The 19,363-nt window shown below is 44.1% G+C and overlaps 1 protein-coding gene across 1 annotated transcript in view; it reads left to right on the forward strand.

Moving 5' to 3' along the window:
- The window catches only part of dhx29 (DEAH (Asp-Glu-Ala-His) box polypeptide 29), a 157,267-nt gene that overhangs the window by 14,473 nt on the left and 123,431 nt on the right, over positions 1-19,363 (forward strand). Inside the window, exons 3-4 of the mRNA XM_041199536.1 lie at positions 17,402-17,515; positions 18,526-18,655. Of these exons, the coding sequence (XP_041055470.1) occupies positions 17,402-17,515; positions 18,526-18,655 (244 nt within the window). The remainder of the gene's footprint in view (positions 1-17,401; positions 17,516-18,525; positions 18,656-19,363) is intronic.

A 19,363-nucleotide genomic window follows, 5' to 3' on the forward strand; every position in this document is an offset into this window, starting at 1 on the left:
CACTTCTTTGCATTGAACTTCATCTACCACCTATCTGCCCACTCCAACATGTCTAGGTCCTCTTGAAGTTCCACACCATCCTCCTTGCAGTTTGTAACACTCCTAATTTTCACATCACCCACAAACTTTTAAATTGTCCCCTGCATACCAAGATATGAGGAATAGCAAGGGTCCCAATATTGAGCCCTTGGGAACTCCACTAAAAACCTTTCTCCAGCCCGAAAAATATCCATTGACCATTACTCTCTGCTTCCTATTTTTCAGCCAGTTTTGTATCCACATTGCTACTATCCCTTTTATTCCACGAGCAATAACTTTTCTCACAAGTTGGTTATGTGGTACTGTGTCAAGTGCCTTTTCAAAGTCCATGTACACCACAACAACAGCATTACCCTCATTGACCTTTTCTATTACCTCATCAAAGAGCTCCAGCACAATTTCCCCTTTAGAAATCCATGCTTTCTCTTCCTTATCAACCCATATTTTTCTGTGACTAATTCTATCCCGAATAATTGTTTCTAGAATCTTGCCCACCACTGAAGTTAAACTGGAAAAACTCAGCAGGTCTGGCAGCATCGGCGGAGAAGAAAAGAGTTGACGTTTCGAGTCTTCATGACGCTTCTGTTCTTCAGTTCTGTCGAAGGGTCATGAAGACTCGAAACGTTAACTATTTTCTTCTCCGCCGATGCTGCCAGACCTGCTGAGTTTTTCCAGGTAATTCTGTTTTTGTTTTGTATTTCCAGCATCCGCAGTTTTTTGTTTTTTGTTTTTATCACTGAAGTTAAACTGACTGGTCTGGAATTGCTGTGCTTGTCCTTCCAACCTTTTTTGAACAAGGGTGTAATGTTTGCAATTCTCCAGTCCGTTGATAGCACTCTGAGTCTAGGGAAGACCGAAAAATTATGGCCAGTGCCCCTGCAATTTCTACTCTCATTTCCTTCAATATCCTTGAATGCATCTCATCCGGTCCTGGTGCCTTGTCAACTTTAACTATTGATAGACTATTCAACACTTCCTCCTTATCAGTTTTGAACCCTTCTAGTGACAAGCTTCCTTGTCTGTCACCATGGCCTGGGTAGCATCTACCTCCTTGGTAAAGACAGATGCAAAGTATTAATTTGATACTTCAGCCATGGTCCCTTCATCCATGTGTGAATTCCCTTTTTGGTCTCTAATCGGCCTTATTCACCACCCTTTTACTATTTTTATGCCTGTAGAAGACTTTGGGATTCCCCTTTATGTTGGCTGCCAGTCTTTTCTCATAATCCTTCTTAGCTTCTCTAATATGCATTTTCACCTCCCCTCTGGACCTCCTGTATTCCTTTTGGTTCTCAATTTGCCTATTGTCCTTTTCTATCATCCTAAAACGTGCAAAACAATGATCACTATATCCTAAATGCTCCCCAACTGACACTTGGAAATGAGGCGGGCTAAGTGGACCAAGAACCAGGTCCAATAGTGCGTCTTTTCTTGTTGGATTGGACGCACACTGCTGTAGAAAATTCTCCTGAACTCAGTTTAGGAACTTTTTGCCCCTCTCTGCCCTTTACAGTACCACTATCCCAGTCAACATTCGGATAACTAAAATCGCCCATTATAACTACTTTATAATGCCTGCATCTCTGTAATTTCCCTGCAGATTTGTTCTTCTAAGTCCTTCTCAGTATTCGGCAGTCTATAGACTACATCGAACAATGTAATTGCACCCTTCTTGTTCCTTAGCTCTAGTCAAATTGATTCTGTCCTTGAACCCTCTGGGACACCTAGTTCTCCTCTTTCTTGAGCCAGGTCTCTGTTATTGCCACAACATCATTTTTCCACATGGCAATCTGCACCTGTTACTCTCCAATCTTATTACTCTGTTCCTTGCATGAACATAGATGCATAGTAACCCTGATTTAAATTTTGTTACTTTCTCCCTTACTCCAACTTTACCTATTAACTTACTATTCTCTATACTAGTGCTATCTGTGTCTCCTAGTGTTTTGTGCACCCTGGTATTCCCCTCTAATATTTTTTCTTGGTTCCCACACCCCTGCCGAATTTAGTGTAAAGCCCTCCCAACAGCACTAGCAAAAGGCCCATAAGGAACTCAGTCCTAGCTTTGTTCTGGTGCGACCTGTCCAGCATGTACAGATGCCATCTTCCCCAGAGCCAGTCCCAGTGTCCCAGGAATCTAAAGCCCTCCCTCCTGCATCTTCTTTCCAGCCATGTATTCCATAAAACTGTAGAACCATAGAAAGGTTACAGCACAGAAGGAGGCCATTCAGCCCATCTTATCAATGCCAGCCCAAGGACACCCAGGTGCCCTTTCTAATCCCACCTTCCAGCGCCCAGCCCATAGCTTTGCAGCTTACAGCACTTAAGGTGCAGATCCAGGTACTTTTTAAAAGAGTTTAAAGTTTCTGCCTCTACCACCAACTTGGGCAGCGAATTCCAGATGCCCACTACTCTCTGTGTAAAAAAAAACGTTCTTCCTCATGTGCCCCCTACACCTTCTGCCACTTATTTTGAATCGATGCCCCCTGGTTCTAGAATTCTCCATCAAGGGAAACAATTTTATCCTGTCCACTCTATCTATTCCCCTCATAATTTTGTACACCTCAATCAAGTCACCTCTCAGCCTTCTTTGTTCTAAGGAAAAAAACCCCAACCTATCCAATCTCTCCTCATAGCTACACTTTTCTAACCCTGGCAACATTCTTGTAAACCTCCTCTGCACTCTCTCCAGAGCTATTACGTTCTTCCTGTAATGTGGTGACCAGAACTGCACACAATATTCCAGTTGTGGCCTCACCAGTGTTTTATACAATTCCAACATTATATCCTTACTTTTATATTCTATACCTCTGCCAATGAAGGACAGCATTCCATATGCCGCCTTTACAACCTTGTCTACTTGAACTGCTGCCTTCAGGGACCTGTGTACTTGCACGTCAAGATCTCTCACTTCATCTACCCCTCTTAGTATATTCCCATTTATTTTGTAATCCCTGTAACTGTTTGTCCTCCCTAAATGTATGACCTCACACTCCTCTATGTTAAAATCCATCTGCCACTTTACCGCTCACTCCGTCAACCCATCTATATCGTTTTGGAGATTATGGCTATCCTCTACACTATCCACTACTCAGCCAATCTTTGTGTCGCCTGCAAATTTCCCAATCGTGCCCCCCAAGTTCATGTCCAAATTGTTAATATATAACACAACAGCAAGGTCCCAACACTGAGCCCTGTGAAACACCACTTGAGACAACTTTCCATTTGCAAGGGGATTGATCAACCATTACCCTTTGTTTCGTGTTACAAAGTCAACTTTTTGTCCAGTTTGCTACATTACCCTGAATCCCATGGGCTTTTACTTTCCTGACCAATCTGCCATGTTGGACCTTGTCAAGTACCTTGCTAAAATCCATGTACATAACATCCATTGCACTACCTTCATCAACCCTTCTTGTCACTTCCTTAAAGAATTCAATCAAATTTGTGAGGCAAGACCCTCTAACAAATCCATGCTGACCATCCCTGACTAGTCCATGCCTTTCCACATGACAGTTAATCCTATCTTGCAGGATTGATTCTACTAATTTGCTCACCACCGATGTAAGACTAACTGGCCTATAATTGTTTGGCATTTCCTTTGATCCCTTTTTAAACAATAGAACTAGGTTAGTATTTCTCCAGTCCTCTGGTACCTCCCCTGTATCTAGTGAAGATTGGAAAATCATCCTCGGAGCATTTACTATCTCCTCCCTGACTTCCTTCAGCAGCCTTGGAAACAATCCATCTGGCCCTGGTGACTTATTATCCTGCAAGGATTTCAACCCTTCGAGTACTTCCTCTCTCTTTATGACTATCCCGTCCAATATCTCGCAGTGTTCCTCCTGGTCTACTCTATCTACATCCTCCCTTTCCTTTGTAAACACGGAGACAAAATATTCATTCAAAACCCTTCCCACAGCCTCTGCATCTACACACAAGTTTCCATCTTCATCTCTGATAGGTCCCACTTTTTTCTTAACTAACCTTTTAGCATTAATTTATTGGTAAAACATCTTTGGGTTATCTTTAACTTTACTTGCTAATCTTTTTTCATGCCCTCTCTTTGATTTCCTTATTTCCTTTTTTACTTCATCCCAGCACTTCCGATATTTGTCTAGGCTATCTGCGGTATTTAGTTCCTTTTGCCTGTCATGCACTTTCTTTTTCTGTTTGATCTTCCCCTGTATTCCTCTAGACAACCAGGGGGGTCTAAATTTGGCAGTACCACTCTTATTTTTGTAGGGGACATGTCTACTTTGTCAATTAGGATCTTGCTTTTTAGTGCTTCCCACTGGTTTTCCACTGTTTTATGCCCCAGCAGTGCTGTCCAGTCCACCTCAGCCAAGTCCCTTATTCCTGCAAAATTTGCCTTCCTCCAGTTCAAGACTTTTACTCCTGCCTTATCTCTGTCCTTTTCCATGGTAATGCTAAATCTAACTGAAATGTGATCACTGTCCCTGATATGGTCGCCAACTGTCACTTCACCCACTTGCCCTTCTTCGTTCCCCAAGACTAGGTCTAGAATGGCATCTCCTCTTGTTGGGTTGTCACTAATTGGTTGAAAAAATTTTCCTGGACACACTGCATGAATTTTTCTCCCTCAGTGCCCCTTATATTGTTTCAATCCCAGTTGATATTCGGATAGTTGAAGCCTCCTACTATTATTGCCCTCTTGTTCTTATAAGCAGAAATTTGCCTACATATTTATTCTTCTGTCTCCCTTTTCACTATTTGGGGTTCTGTAGTATACTCCTAGTAGTGTGACTGCCCCTCTTTTATTCTAAGCTCAAACCATAAATCCTCGTTTGTTGACCCATTTAGTATATCAGCCCTTCTCACAACTGGAATTGATTCTTTAACCATTAGTGCTACCCCCCTCCTTTTTTATCTCCTACTCTATCGTGTCTGAAGACTCTATAACCGGGGATATTTAGCTGCCAGTTTTGTCCCTCCTTTAGCCAGATCTCTGTTATAGCAATGACATCCTGCTGCCATGTGTCTACCTGTGCCCTTAACTCATCTACCTTGTTTGTACTACTACTTGCATTGAAGTATAAACAATTTAACCCTGTCAATTTCCTTTGCTGGACACTTTTTAAACTTTGCTTCTCCTGTAACTCCATGTCTATCACAACGTCCCTAGCTAATGTTCTACCTCCATTTTTCTGATCTGAATCTGACCTATCTGATCCTATTCCTGGGATCCCATCCCCCTGCCACACTAGTTTAAATACTCCCCAACAGAACTAGCAAAAGCCCCCGCAAGGATGCTGGTCCCAGCTCTGCCTGGGTGCCCGTCCGGTTTATTCATCTGCCTTATCCTCCTATTTCTGTACGCACTGGCACGTGGCACTGGGAGTAATTTGGAAGTTACTCCATTTGAGGTCCTGCTTGCTAAGTTTCTACTTAGCTCCCTGAATTCTGATTGCAGTACCACATCCCTATTCCTACCTAGGTCATTGGTACCACTGTGGACCACGACCTCTGCTGATCACGCTCCCCGAGAAGAATGTCCTGTAGCTGCTCTGTGACATCCTTGACCCCCGGCACCAGGGAGGCAACATACCATCTTGGAGTCATGGCCACAGCCACAGAAACGCTGGTCTGTTCTCCTAACCAATGAATCCCTTATCACTATAGCTTTTCCTTTCTTCTTTCTTGCTTCCTGTACAGCCAAGCTGCTCGTGGTGCCGTAAACTTGGCACTGACTCAGACTCCTCTGAGGAACCAGTGCCCTCACCAGCTTCCAAAACGGAAAACTTATTTGTGAGCAGGACCCCAGGGGATGCCTCCACTACCTGTCTACTCCTCTTGGACTGCCTGGTGATCACCCATTCCCTTTGTTTCCCAGGCCTTTAAGCTGCAGTGTGACCAACTCCACGTAGCTCTCAGCCTCGTGGATGCACGACAATGACTTCAACCGCTGCTCGAGCTCTGAAACCCAGAGCTCAAGTCTCTGCAGCTGACAGCACTACCTGCGCGTGTGGTCAGCTAGGACACTGGTAACGTCCATGACTTTGCACATATTACAGGACATAACATTCCACTTGACTGAGATGCCCTGCCATGTCTTAATTCTACTTCCCTTACATTAACTTTATTCAGCGTAGGTTTATTTATATTACTTTATTATATTGGCCCTGAAATTTCCCTTTTTCCTGGCGCTTCACAGTTAAATTCAAGTTTAGGAACTTTAAATTAGAAAAGTGTAATATTTTTAATCACCAGTTTCTACTTGCCAAGGCCACTGCTCTTCCTTTTGAGCAAAGGTAGATAAAGAAAGGAGCACCTCCTCCCTTCTCACTGAGCTCCCTCAGTCACCAAACTCCAACTGAAGCTGTCTGTTGTAGCCAAGCGCAGCACTCCAGTGCAGACAAAGTCAGCGCAATAAGATGGCCCACTTTTATACTCTCTGAACCTAGTCTCTGAAAACCTGATTTAGCTAGTTGCAGCTGCAAGCTGAGCCTGTAAGCCCTGTTTTAACGCTGGACTAAAACTCACCTTCCAACCCTAATAGCAACTTTTAATTAAAAGCAAAATACTGCAGTTGCTGAAAATCTGAAACAAAATCAGAAAATGTTGGGAAAATTCAGCAGATCTAACGCATCTGTGGAGATAAAAGAGACATTTTTAAAAAAAGGACTCGAAACATTAACTCTTTTTTTCCTCTGCACAGATGCTGTTAGACCTGTTGAGTTTTTCCAGCATTTTCTGTTTTTGTTTCAGCAACTTTTAGTTGATTGCTAAATTAAAGAAAGACTAGACTTTAGATAGAATTTAATCCTTAAACTCCCTCAGCCACCTAACTCCAACTGAAGATCTCTACTGCAGCCAGAAACAGCACTCCAGTGCAGACCTGGAGCCCAGCTTGATATATCCTAAATTTTAAGTTGTTTGTTTAGATATGAGCAGCCACCGGAGTCAGCTGATGAACTTTTAACAAAAGAATAAAACATTTATTAAACAAAAAAAGATTAACTATATTTCAATACTCCTTCACCCACAACTATACTTTTTTCTGAGGTTTTGTAACTGGTGTTATCCTATCTTATACTTTAATAGGTACACAGTCCATGTAAACCAATAGGCACTCTGCGGTCAGACACAGTGCCATCTCAATCAGATGCTATGGATCTCTCATCAACTCCTCCCCCTCCACCCCCACAAAGGGGCTTGTCCCATCATGAGCAAACAGGTCTGACTGAACTCTGTCCTTCACATGAGGGTTTCCAATCTTCATCCTCTAAGAACCCGCTTTTGAATCTTCTCCTGAACAGATGCTTTCTCTCATGCCTTCTGAAAGGGTTCACCTCCAGGGTTTCAAACTCTCCTTCTGATATTCCTCTCTCCTGGGTCACCACATACATTCAAGCTGTATCCCACGCACACATTCTCAGCAACTCATTTGTCAACAATACACCACTGCTTCACATGCCCATAAGAGTTACAGACCTTCAGCTGTCTCTTTGGACTTTCTTGCCTTTTGTAATTTGTTCTTGCTTTAAATCTGCTTTCTGCAGCTTTTGTCTTTTTAAACTTGAAGCTTGGAGCTTTTCTCTTTGCTCCTCACTCTTAACTTCACTTAACAGGACCTTTTCCAGGTTACTCCCTTTCCCTTTGACTAGAGGGTCTGCTTGGAACTTTCTCCTGCTCCTATTTTGGGGTCTTTTCTTTGATTTGGGACTTGCAATCTGTCCCCTTTGTTCCAGTGTCTCCTGGCAGCTACTTTCGAAACCAACTGAACTTGAACAGCTTCCAAATCAAAACTCTTGTTTCTAGTTTCTTCCTGTGTGGCTGTGGGAGGGACCTGGCTCTCTGGACCCCTGCTGCTTGGCAACAGCCCAGTGTCTCTACTCTTGTGTTTGTTTTAATTAGCTTAGAGTTATAAAACTCAGAAATGCAGGCACCTTTTAAAGAGAATTTAAAACTCAATTTGACCTTTTAACATGCAAATACAGAAATACAAATCAAACATAAACATTAAAAGCCCATTCCTAACACCCACAAATACAAATATAACTTGAGTAAATTATCTCTCTTCTAACAATACCTCCTCTTTATCAATCTTTAGCTCATCCAGTATCTCAATTGCTTCCTCTTTGATTATGACTTTGGCAGCACCTTCCATTGGCAAAGACCGATGCAAAGTACTCATTTGGCACTTAGCCATGCCCTCCAACTCCATGTGTAGATCTCCTTTTATATCCCTAATCAACCCCACCACTCCTCTTGTCCTTTTACTGTTTATATTCCTGTAGAAGATTTTTTGATTCCTTTTTATGTTGCCATTTTCTTTGTATTCTCTCTCTTTGTCTTTTGGCCCCTTTTTCACTTCTTTCTCTCCCACCACCACCCCCCCCCCCCCCCCCCCCAAATTTTTTTATATTCAGCCTGGTTCTCAATTGAATTATCAATATAGTAGCTGCTATATTCAGCCTTAGCCTGGTTGACCTTGCTCTACTTCTTTCATCATTCAAGAACTCTGACTATGGTACCCCTCATGGGAATGTACCTCAACTGTACAAGAACCATCTTTTTAATGGCAGTCCATTGTTTCATTGCATTTTTTTGCTTGACAACCTTTGATTCCAATTTATCCAGGACAGACCTGTTCTCAACCCAGTGAAATTGGCCTCCATTAATGCCGTTTTCTTGCTCCAGATTGTTCCTTGTCCTTTTCCATAGCTAATCTAATCCTTATGATATGATTATCCCTATTCTCTAACAGTCCTTGTACTGACACTTGATGTGCATACCACAAAACTGGATCCAGCCATGCCTTTTTCCTGGGTGGGAAATGTAAGGTCAAGAAAATTCTCATGAGCACACTTCAGAAACCTTATCCTTTTTTCTGCTCAATAAACTACTATCCCAGTTTGTAGTAGGATAATTAAGTGCCATGTTAATAGCATTCTATAGCTCCTGCAATGTAATGATACCCCTCTTGTTTCTTGGCTCTAACCAAATAGATTCTGTCCTTGATCTCTCTAGGATATCTTGTCTCTCCAGCACTGTAATGTTTTCCTTAATCAATACTTGCTGCTCCTCTTAATGATCTTTCCTGAGCACCTTGTATCTCAGAATATGTAGGACCGAGCCCTGTCCTTTTTTGATCCAGGCCCCCATTATTGCCATAATTTCATATTCTCACATGATTACCTGTAGCTCAACAATCTTATTTACCACACTCCGCGAATTCACATTTATGCATAGTAAACCTAATTTAGGCTTATTACTTTCCCTTTCACTTTGATTCCACTCAATACCTTAATATTTCCTACTTAAGTGTTATTTGTGTCTCCCAATTCTCTGTGCACCTTGGTTTCCCTCACTAATATTGCCTTCTGGTTCCCACACTCCTGCCAGTTAGTTCAAACAGTCCCTAATAGCGCATTGGGAAAGAGTGAATGTTTGTGGATGTGGTGCCAACTAAGCAGGCTGCTTTGTCCTGGATGGTATCAAGCTTCTTGAGTGTTGTGGGAGCTGCACTCATCCAAGCAAGTGGTGAGTATTCCATCACACTCTTGACTTGTGCCTTGTAGATGGTGGACAGGCTTTGGGGAGTCAGGAGGTGAGTTACTCGTCGCATGATTCCTAGTCTGACCTGCTCTTGTCACCACAGTATTTATATGGCTAGTCTAGTTCAGTTTCTGGTCAATGGTAGAGCCCCCAAGATGTTGTTAGTGGGGGATTCAGTGATGGTAATGCCATTGAACGTCAAGGGGCGATTGTTAAGCTCTGGGTTTCAGAGAGAATTTAAGTTGCTGCAGCTGACAACACTTCCTAAACTTGTAGTTATCTGGGTCAGTGTCCTGGAGTTCCCAAATGGAACAATATGTGCACTCAATGGGTCTGAACTGCCCTGCATACTCCTATTTATTAGACTATCAAACTTGCTACTTAAAAAATAAGTCTCACCAGCTACTCTAATCAGCTGCCACTCTTATGCCACTTTGTAGGGAGGTTAACTGATATGTTTTTACTTAACTATTATCTAAAAAAACCTTAATTTGAAAAATTTGGATGACTTCAGTTTTATCCACTTCCATTTAGTTTTTATATGATCTGATTTATTTAAACACAGAAGTTATCTAATTGGCTTTAGTTTTTTAGTGCTTATCCAGCTATACCCTGCTTTAAGTAGTCATGCTTTAAGTAGTCATGCATAATGTAGTTTCATTATCACGTAGCTGGAAAATTACCATCAGTTTAATTGTTTTGCGTGCAGCTAGTTCTGTTATAACATACTTTGCCAAAAATATCTGTACTGTGGGCACAACATTCAGCGAATGTCCAGTAGTTGAGAAGGTCTGCAAGTACAATACAAACTATGTGCTTATGTCCAGGCTCGAAAAGGCATGCAACTACAATAGGGATGTTGTGTACATGTGCAAGGGCTTGTGGAGAAGGCACACCCCTGGCAACTAACTGTACATGTTGCTGGGTAGCTTGTGAAAGTGCCTAAACAGGCAGTTAACTGCCTGTGTCCCTGGGAGTTCAAGAAGGGGTGCAACTGGCAAGTTTAATATCTGTGCATGCCAATGGAAATTTTGTGAAGGCACTATTCAACATGCACGACATGCTGCATACATGCAAATGATCAGCTGCGCATTTGGAAAATGCATCAGATTCCCTATTCATTCTGTCCATAGTGCTTTTGTCTGGTGTTTTTTTACTTTGTTATTTTACCCTATAAAATGTGAGTGCAAGGTGGCTAGTAAACGACTATTGTGTGGCAAGGGCTCTTCTAACCAAAAGAAGAGGCAAACTATCACTTCGGAGCAGAAAGTAGAAGCGCTATCGGGTGATGGCTATGGTAAGAAGGCAACCGCCATTGCAAGTTCACTTGGCCTTCTGTTAAGGACTGTGCACCATCAAGAAGAAGAACATCGTTCCGGCTGCTTCTATACAGCAGGTTCCGTGCACGGACCACCGTCTGGTGTGGGCGGAGCTCACTTCGTTCTGCGCTCGGACGGGGTCCGCGTACTGGCATTTTAATAACCTGTTGTTGGAAGACCAGCGGTTCCTGGACTCGTTCCATCGCTTCTGGGCCGGCTGGAGAAGGAAGCGGGGAGGCTTCCCCTCCTTGAGGCTATGGTGGGACGTGGGCAAGACTCACGTCCGAGTTTTCTGTCAAGAGTATGCGAAGGGGTCGACAAAGAGACGCAAATCCAGGGTCGAGGAGTTGGAGAAGGAGGTGCTCGACCTGGAGGCATGTCTCCGTCAGCCCGACGCGGACCCGGCCCTGCGGTCGGTGTACGATGAGAAGAAGGGTGCGCTGCGGGACCTGCAACTGGTCGGGTCTCGGGGTGCGTTCGTGAGGTCGCGGATCTGTTTCCTTAAGGAGATGGACCGTGGCTCTCCCTTCTTCTACTCACTGGAAAAAAGGCACGGGGTCCGTAAGCAGCTCTTTACGCTGCTGGCCGACGACGGATCCCTTGTCTCGGATCCGGAGGGCATCAGGGCCATTGCCCGAGATTACTACACTGCCCTGTTCTCTCCGGATCCGTCCAGTGAGGAAGCTTGCAGAGTTTTGTGGGAGGACCTGCCGCAGGTCGGCCCGGAGTGCGCCGGAAAGCTCGACTCCCCTATAAGTCTGGGGGAGCCGACCGGCGCACTCGACGGTCTTTCTAGGGGCAAAACCCCGGGACTAGACGGGCTGACCGTGGAGTTCTTCAGGGCGTTCTGGGACGTCTTGGGGAGCGACTTCGCGGGGGTCCTGGGGGAGAGCATTGCTACCGGGGAGATGCCCCTTTCGTGGTGCAGGGCCGTGATTGCCCTGCTGCCGAAGAAGGGGGATCTCCGCCTTCTTAAAAACTGGCGCTCGGTCTCCCTCCTCAGCACGGACTACAAAATCTTCGCCCGAGCCATGTCTTCTCGGCTCGGCACCGTGCTGGACCACATGATCCACCCTGACCAGTCCTACACCGTCCCGGACCGAACCATTTATGATAACATCCATCTGGTCCGGGACATCATCCACCATTCCCAGAGGGCTGGTCTGTCGAGCGCCTTCCTGTCTCTCGATCAGGAGAAGGCGTTCGACAGGGTGGATCACGAATACTTACTCGGAACTCTGCGAGCTTTCAGGTTCGGGACGCATTTTGTCGCCCGGATCCGACTTCTGTACACCGCCGCGGAGTGTCTAGTGAAAGTTAACGGGTCCCTGACGGCGCCCCTTCGCTTTGGGAGAGGGGTACGTCAGGGCTGCAACCTGTCTGGCCAGTTGTATTCTATTTGCGTGGAGCCTTTCCTGCGCCTCTTGCGGAGGAGGTTGTCGGGATTGGTTCTGCGCGGGCCGGGCATCGGGGTGGTCCTTTTGGCTTACGCCGATGACGTGCTCCTTATGTTTAGTGACCCGGCTGACCTGCGGAGGATGCGCGAGTGCCAGGAGGTCTACTCTGCCGCTTCTTCTGCCAGGATCAACTGGGGTAAATGTTCTGGACTCCTGGTCGGTCAGTGGCAGATGGATCCCCTACCCGAGGAGCTCAGGCCTTTCACCTGGAGCAGGACCAGCCTCCTCTACCTGGGGGTCCATTTCTGCCCCGCTGAGGAATCCTGGCCGGCAAACTGGCAGGAACTGGAGACGAAAGTCACCGCTCGCCTGCGGCGCTGGACAGGACTGCTCCGAGTGCTATCTTACTGAGGTCGAGTTCTGGTCATAAGCCAGCTGATCGCCGCCATGTTGTGGTATCGGCTGGTCACTTTGACCCCTCCCCCGGACTTTGTCACAAGAATCCAGAGATTGTTAGTCGACTTCTTCTGGGACAAAAGATTGCACTGGGTCGCTGCCGAGGTTCTGAGTCTCCCGCTTAGGGAGGGTGGTCAGGCGCTAGTGTGCCTACGCACACAGGTGGCGACTTTCCGCCTTCAGACCCTGCAGCGATACCTCTACGTCAAGCCTCCTCCTAGATGGTGTGCCCTGATGACGTATTTCTTCCGTCAGGTGCACGGCCTGAATTATGACGTGCAGCTCCTGTTTATAGAACAGCTGGGCCTCAGTGGCTCCTTGCAGGCATTGCCCGTCTTTTACCAGGACCTGATCAAAGTCTGGAAAGTGGTCGCCTCGCGACGCAGCTCTCCCCCGTCAGGAGTAGCGGCTATCGTCAGAAAGCCGCTGCTCAGGAATCCGCCCCTCCGTCCTTTTCAGTGGTTGGCGGAGAGGAGGGCTGTGGCCGCAGGGGTGACCAGGATCGGGGACGTGCTGGGTGGTGGAGGACTGGGCTGGATGCTCCCGCAGGAGTTGGCGCGACGCGCGTCTGTGAGTGTCCAGGTCGCAGCCGATGCCATCCAAGACCTGAGAACGGTCGTGCTCGGACCCGACGTTATTTTGGGTCTTGAGGTGGCCCAGGTGCGCGGTGGCCTTCCGTCTGAACGTTCCCCTGTTCGGACAGAATTCCACATTGGCCCCAAGCCCCGAACCCTCCCTCGGGTGCTGGTGCCCCGCAATATGAGCCGCCTCGGGGACATGCCCTCCGTGCCTTTTGGCACAGCAAAGAGGGGATTTTTGTACGGACTGCTGCTGCACACCTTCCATTTTCTCGCCCTTGTCCGTCGACCGGACACGCCCTGGCATGCCTTGTTGCCGTCCGGTGGCAGAGGCCCCCGATGGGAGGCCCTCTACGGAGGTGTCCTCCCCCTTTCTATCGGGGACCTGGGTTGGAGGGTGTTGCATGCAGCAGTCCCCTATAATAAGAGGATGCATAGGTTCACGGACTCAGAACACGTGCCCTTTTTGCGGTCTTGTGGAGTCCGTGGACCATGTATACATAGGGTGTTGTAGGCTGCACTCCCTTTTTAGTTATTTGAAAAACCTTTTATTGATGTTTTGTTTGCACTTCAGCCCCACGCTCCTGATCTATGGGCACCCGGTGCGGAAGGGGGTCGGGAAGGAGGAGGACCTCCTCGTGAACCTGCTCCTGGGCCTGGCCAAGTTGGCCATTAACAGGTCCAGGCAGCGGGCGATCGACGGGGGAGTCCCGCCCGATTGTCCCTCTTCCGCGGCTACGCTCGCTGCCGGATGTCCCTGGAGAGGGAGCACGCGGTGTCTGCTGGCACTCTCGAGGCCTTCCGTGCTCGGTGGGCACCGCGGGGACTGGGGTGTTTTGTTGACCCCTTTCATCACATTTTGATTTAAAGTTTGTAAGGTTCCTTTAAACTTTTGTCCTTGGTTTTACAGCTGACCTGAATTAGGGGCTGTGCCTGATTTATCCCAATTTTGTCGATTTGATTTTCATTTAAAAGATTATCAAGAAGAACATAGATAATGGTTAGTGGCCAAAGTGCAATTTCTCTAAGCACGGCAAAGATTATCTGAAGTTAGTGCAGCATGTTAGAAATTCTGGAATGATTATTGAGAGTTTTGATTGAGAACTCGAACCAAAGGAACATGTCTGTTATCACATGACTATCCAAAAAAAGGCTGAGCTTGTTTAACGACCTGAAGCAACAAGTAAGTGAGAGTTCTATTACTATCAAGTTTTAATGCAAGCCATTAAGTGGGCTGATAGAGTCAAGAGAAGCCATAGCCCACATAAGCACCAGGATTCAAGCCAGCTGAAGATCAGTTGACTTTGCTGGGTGGCAATGCAGCAGGTAACTTTAAGGTAAAGCCTTTGCTTGTGGATTTCGAGTGGTACACAAGCAATGAAGGGTTACAGCAAGGCGCACCTTTGTGTGATTTGGAGGACAAATAAGAAGGCTTGGGTGACAGTTTCTTTTCCCCCAAGTGGATTTCAGAGCATTTTTGCCCAGCTGGGTAAAGGAATATTGTTCTCAGAACATCACTTCTAAAGCTTTGCTACTTCTGGACGATGCCCCAGGACATCTTTCAAACCTGAGCGGCCTCTGCAAACATGTCCGTGTGGAGTACATCCCTAAGAGCACCACATTCTTGAACCAAACCAGGGATCAAGGTGTTAATCGCCAAGTTGGATATGTTAGGCCTATATCGATTGCAGTTTAGAAGAGAGGCGTGCAGTTTAGAAGAGAGGTGAGCTTATTGAAACATATAAGGGCCTGAAGGGATTTGACTGGATTCTGAGAGGATATTTCCCCTTGTGGGGGAGACTAGAACTAGTGGACACGGTTTTAAAATAAGGGCACTCCCATTTAAGACTGAGATGAGAATTTTTTTTTTAAGGGCAGTGAGCCTGTGGAATTCTCTTTACCATAGAGCTGTGGAGCCAGGGTCATTGAGTATAGAGTTTGACTCTCCTGTTAGCCAAGAATCTAAGGGTATGAGATTAAGGGTGTTCTTATCAAATGATGGAGGAGGCTCAAGGGCATCTATGTGTGAGTTTTGCATAAATTATCAGGAGATTATTGAAGGAAAGCTGATGGTATGGACGTGGCTTCAACATTGTTTAGGCCATTAACAATGAGGCAAATGTTGGGGAGGAGATGGATTCAAGTTGCTCATCACAGAAACAGTTGTGAACGGCTTCAGGGAAGATCTTCTGCCATACGCTGCTACAGGAGCATTGGAGGAGACCATTCAACCTTTCAAGTCTGCTCTGTCATTCAATAAGATCATGGCTGATCTCTACTCTACTTTGCTGTCTGCTACTCAGAACATAATCCTTGGCTCCCTTGTCTATCAAAAATCTATCTAACTCAGCCTTGAATTAATTCAATGACCTAACCTCTACTGCTTTCTGAGGAAAATAGTTCCATAGACTAACAACCCTCTGAGAGAAAACATTTCCCCATATCTGTCTTGAGAGACCTCTTACTCTTTAAAAAAAAAACTGTTTCCTAGTTCTGGTCTGTTCCATAAGAGGTGACATTCTCCTGGTATCCACCCTATCAAATCCCTTCAAGATCTTATTGTTGGTGAGTGTTAACTTTTTCTGTGAATACTAAACCTTGTGTGGTATTGGGGCTGGAAGTCTTGGATTGGGAATGCTTCTTTGATGTAAATAGCTTTGCTTTATTTAGTAGTTTTTCAGGAACTGAACAACTTTAAAATGAGGTATTGGTGTACTAATTGTGAACAAATCTAAAATAAATAGCCCCTATATCCTCCTTTACAATCTGGTTATAAGTTTTTTTTAAACTAGTACTTTATGTCTCTAGGCCTGTTTTGCACAAATACTGATATGCTTAGTTCAATTAAACTTTTAATTTCTCACCACCAAGCTGAAGCAAATGCCCTAAGTTTAGAGAGAGAGAAAAAGAGAAATACCAACCCATCACTTAAGCTGCTTTCCTCTGATATACTTGGATTTTTTCTTTCTTCTACTGAATGCAACTGCTCTGCTCTGAACTGTTTAGCTCTTTATACCTGTTGGCCTTGCTCTGCTGCTGCTTTTATACCCACTGGTCTCTTGTGTTTCTGTTGCTGGTCTCGTTCTGCTTGGTCATCACTTTTTATATACACTGGTCTTCTGAACATGATATTTCCAGGAATATTTTGTACCTAGTTCAGCCCTTTTTATTGACTTCAGCCTCTGTTATCACCACAACATCATATTGCCATGTTTCTGTTTATGGCTACAGTTCACCAACCACATTTACCATGCTTTTGTGCTTTTACATGCATGCATGGTATACACTGAATTAGGTCTTGGTGTACTCCATCTTAGTCTGACCCCTTGTAATATCCTGCCCTAGTTCTTTGTTTAGTGCTATCTGTCTTTCCCAAAGCTTGGCACACCTTGTTTCTCATTTCTAATGCTATATCCTGGTTCCCATACCCCTGCCAATTAGTTTAAAGTTCCTCTCACAGCACTTGCAACCTGCCCCTAAAGGTTATTGGTCCCAGCCCTATTGTGGTGTAACATGCCCAATTTGTGCAGGTTCCATCCCCTTCAGAAGCCTTCCTAATGTTCCAGGAATCTAAAGCCCTTCTCCCTGCACCCTCTTGCCATGCTTTTATCCGTTCTAAGCTCCTATTCTATACATGCTAGTGTGTGACACGGGGAGTAATCTAGCAATTACTAGCTTTTGAGATCCTACTTCTTAGTTATGAAAAAACAGACTATACCCTGCTACCTTATTTCCTCACACTGAAGAATTGCTGTCAAAATGCAGATGATTAGTCTGCTGTAAAGCACTTACATTTGTTCCAGAAAGTATAGATATTGTGTTTGCAGCATGACGCTATCAGACATTCATAGTAAGGTTGTGTTCTCATATACTTATTGTTCAGTGTCAAATAATATCTTGTCACATTGACATAGTACTGGTCACCTTTTAATTATGGAGACCAGCTAAAAGTGCTTTGAATGTTGTAAGGAACAATATCAAATCTGGGGAAGAAATACAGATGTTCTTGAGGCACATAAATGCACCTGTTGATGTGTTAACACTTTGTAAATGAAGTATGACTAAAATTAACATTAATTATTTCTTAAAGGTGATCATTAAGCCTGAACTGGAACAAAAAATTATAAGGTTGATCAACCAATTCAAAACGCAACATAGCAAATCAGGAACCATTTCTGGAAGGCTCACAGCTAAAAAGTTGCAGGTAATGCTCATCAATTGGTAGAATTTCAGGAGCTTCAGGGAGTCTGGTTTGTGCTTGCAGTTAATACAAAGTGAATTATTTCCTATCTAGATGTCTATAAATAGGTATGATTGCATGTGTGAATAGCTGCAATGATACGTTCTGTAAACATGAGGGGATTTTTTCTGCACTTAGTGCAGCGAAGTTGTAGGCCATTGAATTTGAAATTTATTTGTAACTTTGTGATAGCTGTCCCAGCAATGACATTCCCCTTTTCTTCCTGGGAACACTAATGCAGTTATGCTTGCTAGCTTATAATGATGTCAAATCAGTAGCAATAGGAAAAAATATATAAATGATTATTATAAGGCAGTATGAGTTTTAACGAAAAAGGACAAACTTACGTTTTTCCAGTGGCATACTTTTTATTTCTTGAGAGCTTTCAGGCAACTGCAGGCATGATGTCACGTTATCGTTTGAATTAAAATAAGCTGTGATGAAACTTGAGACAGACTTTTGCAGCATAGAAGATTTGTCACTGAAAGACACAAAAGCAAATTGCAGGTTTATTTAATTGTCAAGTTCTGTTTATAACACTTGTTGAGTATTTATGGCATATTGACGTTTGGCGCTTTGGGCAAAATGGCAAATATGACTATGCATTGTGTGGGAAATGAGTGATGTAAGTACTGCAGGGAAGTGGGAAGTTTGTTACAAAAACAGAAGATTCAGGATTTTAGTCATCTACTGATGGTTATGCAAGGAATAACTTTGCTTAAGGCAGCAAAACATTCTTGGGGTTCACAGGAAGTTTGACTCATAGAGTCTGAGTCTAAGTTTGCTTCTGTGGTTTACAATATCTAATCTTTTAATCATGGTGTCCCTTTCAATTCTGACACGTATTTCTAAATATTACCACAAGATTATGAAAAGTTCAATTTAATTGCAAGATTTGATTTTCATGCTGTTTGCAAAGGTATGGAATAGTTCTAAGTTTGTGTGGACTTATTAACTGACTGTTACTTGTGCAGGACCTGTACACAGCTTTGCAACGATTTTCCTTCCGTGCAGAGGACATTGAAGAAGCCATGAAAAATACTGTCATTTATGGTGGGGACCTTCATTCTGCTTTGGACTGGTTGTGTTTAAATCTTCCTGATGGTAAGTTGTTTGAATAGAAATTTGTTGTAGCATTTGTTGTGGATTTATCTCTGAATAGGTAAGAATGAATTAGTACTTGCCATTTTCGCCTCCAGAAATTAATGTTCCCTCTTCAATCCTAGTGAAAAGTCATTGATCTACAATGCTTCCTTCCACAGATGCTGCCTGACCACTTCACTATTTCCAGCATTTTGTTTTGATTTCAGATTTCAAAATTCACTGTATTTTGCTTTTGTATTCCAAAATATATTTTCCTTATATAAGTCTATCATCTGACTTGCAAGAAGCACCACTTTATAAAATCTGCTAATATAGTCTTTTACGAAAATGCATCTAAGGTCCATTTCCTTGACCATAACTTAACCTTTACAGTGTCACCTTTGCTGTCACACATAATCATGATCAAAATTCTAGTCAAATATTTTGTTTGACTCTTGTAATTGGCTCAAATTGGAAAATATTTTACTTAAACAACTTATCTATTGGAAAGTAGGTGGTATTTTATAAAATGTAAGTTGCCAATAATGAAATTGGTGGTAGCGAATGTAATGGAGCATTGTTTAAATACTTTGAGGTTACAATGCCTCTGCATTGTCTTTATGGTGAAAGGGTGGTCAGTTAAAACATGTAGTGCTTAGATATAGTGGGAATTATCATTGTACAAACTGTAGGTAAAGAATGGCTAACAGAAAAAGGTTGTTAAAAGGT

The sequence above is a fragment of the Carcharodon carcharias genome, chromosome 1, assembly GCF_017639515.1.
Source record: "Carcharodon carcharias isolate sCarCar2 chromosome 1, sCarCar2.pri, whole genome shotgun sequence".
Classification (NCBI taxonomy): domain Eukaryota; kingdom Metazoa; phylum Chordata; class Chondrichthyes; order Lamniformes; family Lamnidae; genus Carcharodon; species Carcharodon carcharias.